This window comes from Lepidochelys olivacea (assembly GCF_965140295.1).
Source record: "Lepidochelys olivacea isolate rLepOli2 genome assembly, chromosome: 8".
NCBI lineage: Eukaryota > Metazoa > Chordata > Testudines > Cheloniidae > Lepidochelys > Lepidochelys olivacea.
In genome coordinates this window covers 51,314,748-51,330,702 of record NC_140418.1, presented here as the reverse complement: position 1 = coordinate 51,330,702, position 15,955 = coordinate 51,314,748, and the positions used below count along the sequence as shown (strand labels likewise).

Genomic DNA, 15,955 nt, shown 5'->3' with positions numbered 1-15,955 from the left:
TCAGATGAAAAACCAGCACAGTCATAGCACTTTCTTGTCTTTGATGTTACAGACTGTGTTACGAATTATGATCCACATTAGTATTTGATTAAGACTCCCCTTCCTTTGAAGCCAGGAACGATTTACAACCAAGTGTTGGTTCATTAATACTGGATCAAAGCACCTATTAGCTTTTGGATTAAAAATCCTCCCATTTAGGAATAATCACACTTCTAATTTCTTCTCTCTTGGTATTGGTTTAGAATAAACCCATGTCTGGATCTGACAAGATCTGACCATGCCCAGCTGGACAAACAACTTCTCCCATATGGTTCCATTTGCTCATGCACCAGGAATCTCTCCTCACTCGCTCTCCTGTTAATTATTGTCCCTAGTTGCAGGCTGTGGGTGTGTGTCTTGTCTGTAAACTCTTTGGGGTAGAGCATGTGTTTTACTCTATGTTCGTATGGTTTACTGCACAATCTACATCATCATTAATAATAACCCTTAACTAATGTCCTGGGCTAGTATCCCCTGGCCAATGAGCTGTCACTTGATCAAAGAGTGGTGTTACTCTGGCTAGTGGTGAATTAGCCCGTCTCTTTGTCTGGCTAAAGTGTGTCTCTGTCACCTTCTATGGAACAGTCTTCATGAGTGTGTCAGTTACAGAGTCATGCTAAGAGTTCAGCCAGGTATCTAACAGCTCACAGCTTAGCAGAGCAGTGGTGTGGTCCAGCAGGAAGGGCCCTGGACAGGGAGTCAGGAGGCCTAGGTTCTAGTCCCAGTTTTGCCCTGACTTGCTGTATCTCCTTAGGTAGGTTCTTTCATTGCTATCTCCCCAGTTGTAAAGTGGCAATAGTGTGATTTTTTCCCCCTTCCTTGGGCAAAGCTCCTTGCTTTGGGAGCTGAGCATCCTGTTACCGTGTGTGTTGTATGACTGTCAGAAAGAATGGTAAAAATCATAAAGCCCGAATACAACTTTCTGTGCCTGAAAAGGCTGATGGGTACGGATGTGTGCTACACATCCTGGCATATCTTTGGTACCCTAAAAAGAGAGAACAATGGCACGTGCCAAGTGACCCTGATTTTGCTCTTCTAAAGTTCTTGCAGTGCTTTACAAACAGGAGTGAATTCAGGCTCTGAACACTCCTGTGAGATGAGTGTTATACGCATTGTACTGATACACAGCGAGAGATTTGCTCAGGTCATGCAGTGAGTTGGTGGCAGAGCTAGGGATGGAAGCCATGAAGCCTGACTCCCAGACTCTTGTTCTAGCCACTGTGAACACTCCCTCCACCTCCCACAGGAGTTATGTGGCTAGCGCCCAGGAGTGGAAGCCAGGAAATCTGGGATCTCTTCCTGGTCCTGCTGATGGATAACTGTGTGCCCCTGGGGAAGTCACACTAATCTCTTTGTGCTTCAGTTTGCCCACTTGGAAAATGAGGATAATGGTCCTGACGTAGCTCACGGGGGTGGTGTTTGTAAAGTGCTTTGAGATCCTCTGAGGGAAGGTGAGCTGTTTGTACAGCACCTAGCCCAACAGTTCTGGGCCCTCTGGATGTTACTGCAATAGAAATAATAAAGGTGCTGTATAAATGCCGGGTTTCAGAGTAACAGCCGTGTTAGTCTGTATTCGCAAAAAGAAAAGGAGGACTTGTGGCCCCTTAGAGACTAACCAATTTATTTGAGCATGAGCTTTCGTGAGCTACAGCTCACTTTGCATCCGATGAAGTTCGCTGTAGCTCACGAAAGCTTATGCTCAAATAAATTGGTTAGTCTCTAAGGTGCCACAAGTCCTCCTTTTCTTTTTGCGTATAAATGCCGAGTATTATTCTTATGTATTTATTATGAGGAAATGCTGCACTCATTGAGGTAACAGCTTTTCCAGGATCCATGTGCCTAGCAGCTTATTAATTGCTATGACTCTCAATCTGTGCTCTCTGCATCTGAGAGGTTAAAAAGTTAAAGTATCTGTTCCCCACCACCTTCTCCCCCACCACTGCACAGCTTGCAGAGCAGCTGAAGCTCTCTGACCCATTGCTACTGGAAAGACCTGAGCAGGAACAGAACCTGGAACCCGACTGGCTCGTCCAGCTCCGAGCCCGAGCCCAGCAACGGGAGGTGAGAATGATGGGATTTGGAGTGGCTCTTTCCATCATGTTTCATGTTTGCCACAGTCCTCTGGGGTGGCCGAAACAGGATGTGCTGTGCGACCAGTCTCTATGGTATGGTCAGTCTGCAGGGGCGTCCTTCTCCTGCATAGTAAGTCCTAGGTAAGTGTTTAGAAAGGCACTAAGGTCCCAAGGGAATTTCTTACCTGGTTCTGGAAGGCTTTTTCCTTCCCCTTCTTTCTTGGGAAGCACACTGTTGATACTATGGAGAGCTCCGTGATGGCTAGCATCACAGGCCCTCTCCTGTTGGACCGCAAGGTCTCCGTGGTAGTGGGAGGGAATGTATCGCCCAGAATGTATCGCCCAGAACTCGTGCCTAGCCCAGAGACTGCTACTAGTGAGCCCAAAAGCATTATGGTGGGTAAGAAGCACCTTTCCCTGTCTTGTTTTTAGGAAAGCGATTAGAAGATGAGAAGGTTGTTGTGCAAAGAGTTCCTCTTTGTGTGAGGATGTTGCAGGTGGTTTAATCTCCATATGCTTAGAGACTTGTCTTTCTCTCCAGTTCCCGTACCCTGTGTATATGCTCCTGAGCAATTTAATTTCCCTTAACGTGTTCCCTTAAAATGTAGTGTCTGTCTCCATGTTTTGCCTCTTTTCCCCCTCCCTGTGGCTCCCCATCCTGTCCCCTCCAAAAAGGACAATGGTCATATTCTGATCTCATCTACCATGGTGGAAATTAGCAGTACCTCCACTAAAGTGAATCGGGCCCAATAACTGTATTCTGAGCAGCTCCAGCCTTCCTACAGAGGTAGCCGTTAACAGTGTCCTTGTGCCTGGTTCACTCTCCTCTGCAGGATCCGAGTGACAGCTGTTGAGTTGAGTGGAGTTGTTCACTTGCCACAGCAGGAGAACAGAGCCACAGGATTCAGTATGCCTCCTTGCTCACCCTGTGCTTGGGATGAATGAGAAGCAGGCAGGGGCGGGTGGCTTGGTAGGGGTAAGTGTCTCCGACATTGCCTCTGGATCTGACTGGAAGCTGGAGAATGGAAGGAGCCAAAACAAGGCAGAGATTGCTATCCACGATGTGGTTGTGATCCACCAGGAGCCCACGTGGCTTTCACTCCGATGACAATTATGTCTTGATTACCGGTGCCTTGGAGACAATTCTTCTGGGCATCCTTCTTTCTAGTTTTCCCTTTCTTTTGTAACATTCACTTTTCAAATCCTTTCAGAAGGAAGGAGACCTCCCCGACTTAGCACCCACTCAGCCAGAGCTCTCCAGAGCCAGCGGATCCACAGCAGGTAAAGAAAGGAATGAACACATTGGCCCAGATCCTCAAATATATTTAGGCACCTAAATACCAAAGGAAGTTAGGTGTTTACATACCTTAGAGGATCTAGGCCGCTCTGGTTAGAGATAGATGGATTCTCAAAATGTGGAGCATGCCCAGATATATGGGAGACAAGTTGGAACAGACTGGAAACTGCCTCCTTGACCCTCTGTGTCGCTCTCCCAGGATAGCAAAGACTCCGAGTCTTGCTGGGAATCTCTCCAACATACTCTAGAAGTGGACTGTGCATCACCACGTCCCCACAAAGGGTGTTGGGTGGGGGGCCTCAGTCGAGCTCCAGGAGTGTGATCCTGTCTCTGCTTGGCCAGGGATCTACTGGGTTGGGTCTGGGTGCCCTGTGGATCAATGTCTTAGTGGTGACATCGCCCAGCCCTGGCCTGCTGCACCTCCCCATGAAGCTGAGGGTGGAGATTAACCGCTGCAGGTAGGAAGTTGCGGAACTTTTGGCGAGTTTTGTTCTCTTCCCAGTGTGTAGGTAGGAGGGGAACAGGAGGCAATGGGACCCTCAGAATTTCTGAAGTCTTCCTCTTCTTCTCACCCTTCTCAATTGTCTCTGCCTCCGTCATGGCCCCATTCTAAGGAGTTCTTGCACCTGGAGACATATTGTCCCTACTGTCTTTCACCACCACCCTCTCCCCACTAAGGAGGTAAAATCTCTCCTGTGTTGGTTGACCTGTACCCATGCCCACGCCTTAAACACTCTTATTCCTGTGGGGTCTTTTCTTGCTGTGTCTCTCAGGCCCACTTTCCATGTACAATGACACCGAAGGGAATTCTGTTACCCTGAATCATTCAATAAAGCTGTAAATATCCTGAGTAAATTCCTGGGATCTGTTTCCAGACAGAGATCTCCGTCATGAGTTTGCACATAAACCAGGCTACCAGCACAACCTACAGCACCAGCAGTATAACCCCTCTGCTTCTGAGAGGACAGGCCAGTACCAGCCAGATCTACAGGAGAATGTGTCCTTCTCGCCTGGTGCATATTCCAGGGTGGATGGGTCAGAGCAGACCATAGCTTCTGTGCCACCTGATGCCATGCAAGAGAATCATCCTGCAGAGGTCAGCTTTGGGGCAAACCACTCTCTAGGAGGAATGTCAAATGACCATTCCCCACAGGCCTACCAGCCACCAGGTAAGCTTGCCTGAGCTGTGCTGCAGGCCATCTGTGATGATTCCTGGGATGAGGGTTGGGAAAATGTGTTTGGTGGGGGAGACAGGTCACATATGTACTGGACAGTTCAGATGAGAGATGGAATTGGAGTGTTGGGCTCCTGACATTGGGAAGTTCAGGCACGGATCTCAGTGCTGGAGTTTCTCTCCATTCCAGGGAATAGGTGAGCCAGAGGTTGGCTCCGTTCTGACTGGTTTTTCTACGAATGCTCCTGCACGTGCCTGTGGCGGTGGGTTTTGTTTCTGGAAGCGTGGCATGTCGGCAGAGAGTTCCCGTGTTTCCTCTCTGCTCAAATGTTTGTCTGCGTGAATGATGCTCACGGACAGCCTTTGCTTCACCTCGGTCCCATTTTAATAGGATCCCCGCTCTACCATTAGGGCAAACATGGTTTGCGTTTTAACCTGGAGCCTCCTGCGCACAGAGCATTTCACCCTGGATTTTCTGTCTCCAGACAGTGTCTTATCTAGCAGAGAGAAGACCAGTGCTCCAAGGGTACGTCTACACATGGAGCTGGGGGGTGATTCCCAGATCCAGGATACATCCTTGCGCTAGTTTGGCTCGAGCTAGCTCACTGAAAGTAGAGCATAGCCAGGGCAGTAGGAGCGGCGGGGGGGCTAGCCACCCCAAGTATGTAGTTGGCCAAGACATTAGCCCATGATCAGGGTGGCTAGCCTCTTCTGCTGCTCCTGCTGCCATGGCTACACGCTATTTTTAGCATGCTCCGTAGACGTACCTGAAGTGTCTGCAGCTCCTAGTGTGTAGTGTTGAGGGTGAGCAGGAAGCTGAAGCTCTGAGAGGCCCCACTTCTATGCTGCACAGTAGATGGAAGGATGCATCCAGGTTAGACCGGGTGAACTTTTGCCCTCCCCGACACCTGCCCAACCTCGTTGCCTTCATTCCTGGGCTGAGCGAGTCCTCTCCCTGCTCGGCACAAGTGCCAACAGTTCAAGGCCAATATCGAGCTGGCATTTGGGGGCACCAGGAAGAGGCGCTTGGCCCTGCGCCTTGGGGTTACTGAGGAGGCGTGTGAGAGAGTACAACGGATTGTCACAAAGGTGGTAGTTCTAATGCCGGAGAGGGGACCAGCACCTAGCCCTGCCAACGCTCAGGGAAGGATGAACAGGGGGAGAAGCAGATTTTGATGCCCAGCTGCGATGGACTCTGGTCGTCCATCTGCCTTCGCACAGAGTAACTGTGTGCGCCTAGATTGATTCGGCCTGTTCCTCCAATGGCAGCATCTTGCTGTTAAGCAGCCAGTTGCATCAGTACCTCGACACCACACCAGTGATTGCATTAAAACTGCCCCTGCTGGACCAGACAGGAGTTTCCTGTGAAGGGCATGTGCCTCCCAGGCTGAATCCTGAGTTGCATCATTCTCTCTGCTCTTTAGGGAGAGCTGTGAGGCTTCAAGGATGCTCCCGACCCTTTGGGGTTCAGAAGAACGTTCTGGAACAGCAGGTGAGAACAAGGGGAGCCAGGTGCCGCGATGCACAGGATGTGGTCAGACAAACCCTGTTCTCCTCCCTGCCACCCAAGTGTGACCCCTCCACAACCTCTCTGCCCCAGCTGCCCATTAGCACTCACCCCATGGGCCTATTGGCCCGTGCTATCTACTGCCTCTTGCTGCCTGCCGCCCCTTCCCTGAACCTGGCTTCAGCTGCCAACATGGCCTTCTTCCCCCAGCTATGTCATGGCTCTGGCACCGTAACCCTCCTCAAACCCTGGGGCTGAAGTACTTCTCAGCCATTAACCCCTAGGAGATAGCTTGTTTCCATAGGGCTGGTGCTGCACACTGGGTTCAACCCCTTGCTTTGATTACCCATGAGATGAGATTGGTGCTTTCAGTCTGATCCCTAACGTTTCTTTCACCGGTGGTGTTAATTGGAACTGAAGAGCAAGGCCCAAATTCTCTCCCCATGTCTTGGGCTGCTCATGTGACACAAGGTGCTGGCTTCTGCCTCTCACCAGCCAGCTGAGAATTCCCTAGTGTAGAGGAGCTGATGGAAAATATCCCTGTCCCCCAGAACCTTGGTGTAGGGGGCATGCTGCAGAGGTGGGGCAGTATATGCCTGCGTGACACCAGTTCATGACTGGCATATGCTTCCATAGGGACCTCAGCCAGCTGATATGAGACAGAGCAGCCCCTAAGCTCCTCCAACTTAAGTTGATGGGCTGGGGCTGGTACAGATGCACCGTGAGAATCAGGGAGGCATAACAAACTCCCTGAGATCCTCTCTCCTGCTCTGAGGTCTGCTTGGCTCAGGAGAGAATCTGGCCTCAGACCTTTCTGCAGGGCCTGGAATAAAAGGTATTGTAAAGGAGGCTGGGTCCTGTTGGGATGAATGCTGCTGCCTCTTGGAATGGCTGCCGGGTAGTTCTTTACAGCCCCACTCGCCCAGTTTCCCTTGCCCCTCTCTAATGGCACTGATGCCCTTTATCTCTGGTACCAGAGCATGTTGAATGCCAGGGTCCGAACCATTTCAGAGAGCTCCACCATCTCCATGGAGGAGGATGCCTTGCAACCCCCAGAAGGCTCTGGCGAGGGAGTTGCCGCAGAGCAGCCGTCAAAGGAGGGGGCCGAGCGAGAGGAGGCAAAGGTGAGGGGGATACAGTGCTGCTTTCAAAGCCATGCCCCCAGTCTGATTTCCCTCTTACGTCAGCAAGGCTGCAAGAGGGTTACTCCTGATCTACACCGCAGGGACAGCAGAATCAGGCCTCACATGCCCTCTTGTTTGGAGGCATCACCAACTTCTCACTCACCACCTGGCCAGCCTTTCACTGCCCGTATGGCTGGGAGTGCTGCAGTCAGTCCACCTGGGTAGAACGGGCTCCCTGCTGTCTCCAGGCTGATATGCTGAGCCCCTGCTCTTCTGTTCCCTCCAGCAATGGGGTGGGGGTGGTTCTGGGGTCCTCAGCCGTGCTCTCTGTCCTTGCCACATGGTGAGGTAGGGATGGGTTTCCGTTCCCTTCCAGTCACAGCAGTGAGAAGGAGCTGAGTTGCCCCGAACCCTTTCTTCACCCAAGAAAGCTGTGGGGGTTGGAAGGGATGAGGCTGGGTTCCACAATGACCTTCCCTCTCCACCCACCACCTCTGAGTTTTTGTGCGGTGGTGTCTTTAATATATTGCTGTTATTTAAACAACTTCAGCCCCAGTAAGAACCTGTGTTTCCTAGGGCTCAGGGTTTGGCTGGTTCAGCTGGTTTCGATCAAAGCCCTCCAAGGAGGTGACACCTTCCAGAGATGTGTCCGGCCCTGCCCCAGTCTCTGCTGCATTGGCGTCCCAGGTAACGAGAAAACTAGAGGGGGCTTTTTATGTTGCAGGGATTTCGGAGGAGCTCTCCTCCCCACCCTCCGACTGAAGAGGGGCCTTTCTCTTCTTACCTCCCACTCCCAAGACAGCGGGGGTGCTGGTGGAGCCTTGTGCCAGGACTGGAAGAGCAGAGGTGGCCGCAGGTCAGGGATGTAGGACCGTGGCAGAGGGGTTTGAGTGTGTGAAGTTTGCACACTGCCTGCACTATTCCTCCCCGTCACCTCCCTGACTCACCCTTTCGTGATCAAGTTCCCTTTTCCTAGTGTCCTCCCCGTTCTGGTGTAACCTCCCTGGCCCCCACACCGTGCACACCTCCATGCCAAGGCTGAATGGCCCAGAGCTCATTGCTGGGCAGAGGTAGGCCTGTGGCCCTTGCTGTGGCAGGGGATTAAGCCCTTGGTGCAAGCATGTTCTCAGACAGCTAACTGGTGCCAAACACGCTGTAAGGGGGAACATGGTGCATGGAGACACCCCAGTGGATAGACAGGCCAGAGGATAGTTAATGCTGGGTAGAGTTAAGTGAACAGGAACGATTGGTGAAATCCTGACCCTATTGAAGCCAATAGGAGTTTTGCCATTGACTTCAATGGAGCCAGAATTTCACCCCTTATCTTTATCTTCATCCATCCTCCACTAGTTTGTCTCTCCATCTCAAGGGCACCACCACGCTGTCCCCACTGCCAGGGTTTTCACTACAACTGTGTGTCCTTTACATGCCACCGTACTTGGGGATTTATTTTTCAGTGGGACGGAAACTGACAACTTGAGGTCTCCATCCTGAACCAAATTCTCATTACTAGTAATTGTATATTTATAAAGTAACTTTGATCCAGAAGGCTCTCCAAGAACTCTGCAAACTCCGTGGGGGTCGCTTGGCCTCTGCTGATGGAAAAAGCAGCAGCTGATAGCAGCAGATGACAACACTTCCACAGTTTTTAGTAGCCGAAGTGAAGAATGACTTGCAGGAGAAATGGTAGGCAGGCAGAGTGCCATTCCCCCAGATCCTGGCCACATTCTCCCATGGGTGTGCATGCATATATACGTGTACACGTCTCTGACAGTGGCCAGTACCGCATGGTTCAGAAGATGCAAGAAACCCTGCAGCAGGCAGATGTGGGGTGACCTACCCCCCGTGAAGGTCTCAGCCTCATCTCTGGTGGTTAGAGATAAGTTTAAACCCTGAAGCATGAGGTTTTAGCTCCCTCCCAATATTCTTTTTGCGACCACTCTTTAAATAACCATGTGGCATCAGGAACTCATTGTTACTTCCCATCCCATAGATGGCACCTTCTGCCCCACAGTACCCCCTAGCATCACACCGGGGTGTTGGTTCCATTCTAATGCAGAGAGAAGTGTTCTGCTTATTGAGCTGTCTCCAGCAGACTGGGCTCTACCGTGCTTAGCTTATGAGCTTTGACAGGATCACAGGGCATCGAGGGCTAAAATGACGAGCAGTGGGGTTAACCTGTCCCCGTAGCAAGTTCCCCGCAGCGTGAGATAGGGCTGATGCAGCCGCCTGCCTAGCCTCGTGTCTGAACTCCCTGGGTTTTGTATGATCAAATATAATGGAGTCTTTTGGCTTGGCCAGCCCAAAGCAGAGCATAATGAATCTGCACTTGGAACAAACTGGTCTCTCAGGGCTAAGCACAGAGCTGCTCTTCCTTTCTTCCCTGAGAAGGTTTCTTCCCTCAGAATTGGTGTGTGTTTTTCTTTCATCAGGAGGAGGATGCAGCAGCCCCATTTCCCCCTCCTCCAGCCACTGGAGCAAGTCCTTCATCATCTCACCCTCCTCGCCTGCTTCCGTCTTCCCGCAGCCCTTTCTCCAGAAGCCCAGGTAAATATAGGAGAGACCACGACCATTGTCCTTTTTTGGAAGCAGGCCCATGTTGTTGCTAAGGTTGTTTTGGTCACACGATCCCGGAATGAACCAAACGTTTTTGAAATCTCTTTCTCATTTCAGCAGCTATGAACGAAGCTAAAGGCTTGCAGGGCCCCGATGGCAGGGAATCAGCAGACTTTCCCGGGGCTGGAGGCCAGGTGAGGGACAAGGGCAGGCTCTGTGAGTGTGGGGTGATTCTTGTTCTTTCTGTTTCTTGTTTTGGTGGGAGGATCTTTAGTGTGCGGGAGGGAACAGGAAGGGGGAGATAGGTCAGATGGCTCCTTTGTTTGTGGTTTGCTGTGGCTGAGGAAACCGGGAGCATCTTCTGCCAGCCCTGTCCATCTCCCCCACCCTGTGACCTAGAACGTTCCTTTCACTTCTCTGAACCCCAAAGCAGGCACCAGCTGTTATTTTCCCTCTGTTTCCTCTTTCAGGATGACTCACATGGCCCTCTCTCTGGCCCTGGTGGTCTCCTTTTTGCCCATAGTGGAGGGCAGATCCCACTCTTCGATCCTGCTCAGGTTCCTCAGGTATGGAGGCTCCTCCCGGCTTATAACCACACATGGCATCTTGGCTAGTGGGGCACGCCACACAGGCACTCCCTGACTTAGGAGGGATGCTCAGATCCTCGCAAAGGTAAATGCAGACCCATCTAGTTTCTGATGGGAGAGGCATGGATGCTCCCTTTTGCCTGTCTCCCTGCCAGCAGAGAGAGAGCATGGCTAATGCCTCCAGAGATGTGGGAGAGATGTCCTTGTAGCCCCCTCAGTTGCAGACTTTGGGCCAGCTTCTCTGCTATTGTCGAGATCCACCGTACACAGTGGGGGTGTGGGGAGGGGGCATCAGGGAGTTGGCGACAGTCCCCTGATTCTCTGCCCGGCCTCAGCCTTGGTCTGGATTAGAGAAGGGACCATCTGGCAACAGAAGACAAGTGATTTGGCTGTGCCTTCTCCTTCTCTGCTGGGGGGATGGAGGAGCAGGAGCACATTCTGCTCAATTGACTGCCTAATTTCCAGAGAGCCTAGTCTGGAGAGCCTAGGGGGTGCTGCAGACCAAGACTAAGGGTGTGTCTACATTGCAAAAAATACACTGTGGCAGCAAGTCTCAGAGCCCAGGTCAGCTGACTTGGACTTGCAATATGGGACTAAAAATAGCAATGTAGACATTCCCGCTTGGGCTGGAGCCTGGGCTCTGAAACCCAGCAAGGAGCTTGGAGCCTGGGCTCCAGCCTGAGCCTGAATGTCTACACTGCTATTTTTAGCTCCAGGAGCCTGAATCAGTTGACCTGGGGTACTGAGGTACGGTGAGAATGCTGTGAGGCCAAGGGACACCCAGTACTGGAGTAGGAAGGGTCAGCAGGCCAGGAGCTGCCTGTGGGGTCAGGGCTGGAATAGCAGGCTGGGTTTGAACTGTTTTGGCAGAGCTCCTTGGGGAAAGCTTGCAGAGACCCTGCCAGCACTATGTTTGCTCCTGTCACTGCCTATCCCTCACGCTCATGAGCATTCGCTCCAGACAAACAGAACTGGGCCGGCCCCAACCTTCTCTGACTCGCTGACCAGAGAAGCTCTTATCTTGCTTGCCAAAATATTGTGGGCTGCTTCCATTTTTGGTCAGCCCCACAACTGGTCTGTTACTTAGAGTATTTCTATCCTTCACAGCTCTCCACGGCTGCATCCCTTGGACTCAGCCAACCCAAGCGGCTCTCACAGCGGCGCTACCCAACACAGCCATGACAAGGAAACCCTGGACTGTCTACCGTGTCTCCTGTGGAGCAGAGGCTGCAAGAGTCCTTGCCACAGGGACAGAAACAGACCATTCATTTGTACTCAGTCCCTGCCCTTCCTCTGCTCCTTTTCCTATTTCCCCTTGGGATGCTGCCAATACACCTCTCCTTGCAAAGGGCATCAATGTGAAGGGTGGGGAGAGGTGGATTTGCTCCTTTCTGAGTCTGGCATCCATCGTTTGGCCAAGTGTCCAGTCAGCGATGATTGGCTAGTGGAAGGAGGTTTCAGGGAAGTTCCTGTAAGGGGAAAGGTACATCCAGGCTGGATTTCAGAAGAAACGTCCTATCAGTGATGTCTCCTAGCCTGGGGAATTCTTCCCAAGAACCATACTGGAGTCCTCATCTCTTCACTCACTGGAGTCTGGAATGGCCAAAGCACTGGTGTATATATTGCAGGGAACAATCCCACAGTGGCCAGGGGCAGGACCCAGGGAATGGCTCTAAACTGCAGATCTCTTCCATCTCTGATTTCCATCATACATGTAATAGCAATGGTAACATGAGAAAATGTATGGCCATTTGACTGGCTGCCATGCAGGGCATCAGGTGCATATTGCATGTTTGCTCCCAGGCAGGGGAGAGCCAGGAGTGCTGTGAAGACAGTAAATGCAGCTCTGGATGGGAGCAAGCTCATGGCATTCAAATGCCTCCTCAGGCCAACTGGAGGAGTAGGGTTAGTTGTCTCTGGAGGGAGCAGCATCCAGCCAAGAGGGCCATTGGTCACAACATAAAGCCAGTGGAGACTGAGAGTGCATCCTCCCCACAAAACATCTGCCATGGGAATGGTTGAGGAGGGATTCAGGGCTAGCCAGAGATTGCAGTGCCTTCACATTTGTATAAGATTCCTGACGATAAAGGACATATTTGTATGGTCTCTAATAGCACCTACGCTGCCTTTGTATTTAATGTTTTTGGAAATAAAGTCAAAATACTTTTACTGCCCTGCTCCCTGGTCTTCTTCCTGTTAGCCAAACTCAACACAGATCAAACCTATGCTATCGCTTAGGCCCGACCCAGCCCTGCTCCTCTTGCCCAGTCAAGTTCGAGGGAGGTGAGAGCTCTAGGCATGGCGCTCTGATATTGACCTCTGGAGGGGATGAACCTGAATTAAGTGGCTGGTTGTAATGGAAACCTGTTTTAAAGAATAAAAATATTGTGGTCCAAATTCCTCATTGGTGAAACTCCATTGACTTCAGTGAAGTTATCCCCAGGATGAATTTGGCCCAATATCTATATTTATACACAGTCTCTGTCACTCTGTGCTGTGGGATATTGCTTTATAAGGACTTCTTACTGCAAATGCTTCTTTTAGCATGTGTTGCTGTAAAGAGATGCTGTCCCAATGAGGGTAAGCATATCATGGATTAGCTCCGTGTTTCCTAACTGTGCTTTGTGACCCCCAGGTGCAGGGAAGGGTGGATGGGAGCACAGAGGGGGTTCAGGAAGCATGGGGGAAGTCACACAAAACATGTACAAACTCTCAGTTCCCTGCCAGTTCCTCAGTACACAGCTATAGTGCTGTACCCTGAGATCTGCAGCTAGTGGGTCAGTGTAAACTAGTGCAGGGTGTGACTGTCTCTGGAAGTTATTAGACCTTCTGTCAATAAAAGTGTATTAGGAAGATAACAATTGTCATTTAGTCCGATATACTGTGTTGGACAGTTCCCAGTACCAAATAGTTCTGAACAAGATGCAACAAAGGCCACAGTGAATGACCTGCCTATTGGAGAAGTTCCTTCCTGTCCCCCAAGGGCTGGATTCTGCTCTTAAGCATGAGGGGTTCTGTCTATTTCTTTATCCTAGTGAATGTAACTGTGGTGTTCTGATTATCCCTATAAACCTCCAATCCCTGCTTGAGTCCTGCTAATCGTATCCTGTGGCAATGAGTGCCACAAGCTAATGATGTTCTGTATATAATAAAAATGTGTCTCCTACGGCCTTGCATGAAGAGTAGTCTGAACAGGGTTATGGGGTCTGGGTAGGGCACTGCCCTCATCTCCTCCCACTGAACTCAGTGGCGCTGTCTACAATTCTGTCCCACATCCTTGTGAGGGGGCGTTGACCAGGGCTGGCGATCCTAAGTTTCTTCTGCTCACTGGGTGTCCTTCCCCAGCTCCCAGCCAAGCTGGTAATTAATCTACCTGTTAGGTAATGGCAGCCATTGATTCTTGTCTCAGCCCATCTTAGAGGCAGTCAGTAAGAACCATGCAGCATGTGACTTCAGTGGTGTGCTTCCTACTGAGCTAGTGGCTCACCCAGCCAGGGCAGTGTCTGAGGCTCCAGTACATATGGCGTTGTGAGATTAGGGGCAGCTGGGAACATATCCTAGCATGCATTGAAAGGATATGTTAATTAGGAACCCTCTGTTCCCTGCTCCGTTCTGCTATTTATGGGAGTTAGGAGCATTTCTTTATGTATATAAACCTGTGCTGTGTGTGGCTGGATTTTGTCAATGCCTCTGCACACAGACCAGTGGGATGCACATCAGTGACTAAGTGCATAGGATTTTGGAGCTGTGAGCCCTGAGACCACAGCAGGGGCCTTACACCGCTGCCTGGCATTTGTGGCCAGTCTTTGTAAGAGTCCATTTCTGGCTGAGGAGTGCTGGAGAAAGACTGAGCGTTCTGTGAGAGGAGAGTGGTGAGTTATTCAGGGCCAGAGGGCCACAGTGCTTCCAGGTGCTCCCTGCCAGGCCCACAGCTAAGGGGTGTGGCATGGGTTTCCTCCACAGCAGGTGAGCGCTGCTGGACTGATAGCTGCTGCCCAGTATCCTTCCTGCCCTTCAGGTGTTTACTGTGGCTATTAGTAGTGCTCCCTATCCACAGTTCACCCAGCCTGGTGAACTACTTGCCTGCCTTGTTTTGTACATGCACACTGAGCCACCATAGGCTGCTCCAGGCCTCAAGCTGATAGTAAGCTCTGGAGGAGGCCCAGCTCTGTTGGGAGGCTGGGGTTGTAACAGTCCCAGTCGGATGCAATGTTAGTGCTTACACATATGAATGAAAAGCCCCAGGGACAGGCTGGCGGGATTGAGCTCAGACGTAGTAAGAAAAACTCATTTGTTTGTGAAGGGGTTGCATGGTATGGAGCTTAAATTGTATCCGCTTTAGGGAGAAGTCCTGCCCTCATATAGGCATGTAAAGTGCGTGGCACAGCGAGGCCCTGAACCTGACAAGGGTCTCTGGATGCTCCTGCAGTCTCAATAATTAATCCTAATCAGGCCAGCTCTGTAATGCTATGCCCCCTAGAAGGCACTGTACTGATCAGACTTAACCACATGTAAATGAAAGAGGGGCCCCTATGCTGGGGCCCATTGCTCCTTGACAATACTCTAGTGGGGCAGGCAGGAAGGATGTGAGGAAGGATGGTTCAGGGCAGTAGCCCAGAACATAGTAAACCCAGGTTCAGTTCTGTACTTTGGGCAAGTCACCTAGCCTCTCTGTGCCTCATTTCCCCATCTGTACAATGGAGATGATAGAACTCTCCTACCTATTGTGTGGCTAAATATATTAAAGAGTGTGAAGTGCATTGTGGTCTACTGCTGAAAAGCGCTGTAGAGGAAACAGTTATTAATATTAAGCTGAGAACGCCCAGCTAGTGGTTTGGTGTAGCCTAGCCAGGGTGATTAGCAATGCTGCTGGTGTATGTGTGTTAGGAACAGAGGCGGAGAATTTTCCAAAGCACTGAGTGACTATGGGACTTGTGCACCTAAATCCCTGAGGTGGTTTTTAAAATGTCTCCATATAAATATCCAGCCTCTGTACTGGTTTCAGAGTAACAGCCATGTTAATCTGTATTTGCAAAAAGAAAAGAAGTACTTGTGGCACCTTAGAGACTAACCAATTTATTTGAGCATAAGCTTTCGTGAGCTACAGCTCACTTCATCAGATGCATCAGTCTCTGTACTGAATTCTGATGATGTTTTCCTGGGGCAATGAGTGCTAATGCTAAAAGCATGGCCTTACCTGAGAAGGTCAGGGGGAGAGTAGTCTGATTTGGGTTATAGGGACTCATCTTATCCCATTGAGCTCAGTAGTGCCAGCCATGAGCCTGTCCCAACGCCCTTTGGGTGAATGGGCATCTGCCAGGGGAGCACCACTCTGGCTTCTCCTGCCACATATGTATCCTAAACCAGGGCCCCACATAGGTGGTAACTCATTCACCTGCAGCAGGTGATACCCTGCAAATGCAGCTAATTGGCTTTTCTCTCAGACCTTCATAAAGGCATTGTCTCGTGAGTGATTAGCACCCTGCACATGACCTCAATGGTGAGCTTCCCTCTGACCTGAAAGTGATGTAATTTAGGATAGTACATAAGGCTCTGGAAAGCTTAAAGTACTAGGTCAGGGAGAGCTGAAAGCACATTT

At 50.7% G+C, this 15,955-nt stretch overlaps 1 protein-coding gene across 5 annotated transcripts in view; it reads left to right on the top strand.

The window, feature by feature from the left end:
* The window catches only part of LOC311525175 (protein transport protein Sec16B-like), a 44,713-nt gene extending 32,188 nt beyond the window's left edge, over positions 1 to 12,525 (top strand). For 3 of the 5 annotated variants that reach the window (XM_084637040.1, XM_084637041.1, XM_084637044.1), the window contains 10 exons: positions 1,987 to 2,100; positions 3,323 to 3,392; positions 4,284 to 4,577; positions 6,007 to 6,074; positions 7,067 to 7,213; positions 7,790 to 7,900; positions 9,646 to 9,760; positions 9,887 to 9,963; positions 10,240 to 10,335; positions 11,464 to 12,525. In XM_084637040.1, coding sequence (XP_084493166.1) covers positions 1,987 to 2,100; positions 3,323 to 3,392; positions 4,284 to 4,577; positions 6,007 to 6,074; positions 7,067 to 7,213; positions 7,790 to 7,900; positions 9,646 to 9,760; positions 9,887 to 9,963; positions 10,240 to 10,335; positions 11,464 to 11,538 — 1,167 coding nt within the window. In that variant the 3' untranslated portion in view covers positions 11,539 to 12,525. The remainder of the gene's footprint in view (positions 1 to 1,986; positions 2,101 to 3,322; positions 3,393 to 4,283; positions 4,578 to 6,006; positions 6,075 to 7,066; positions 7,214 to 7,789; positions 7,901 to 9,645; positions 9,761 to 9,886; positions 9,964 to 10,239; positions 10,336 to 11,463) is intronic. The other 2 variants (XM_084637042.1, XM_084637043.1) reach the window with 2 other exon arrangements.
* Positions 12,526 to 15,955: the final 3,430 nt, after the last annotated feature.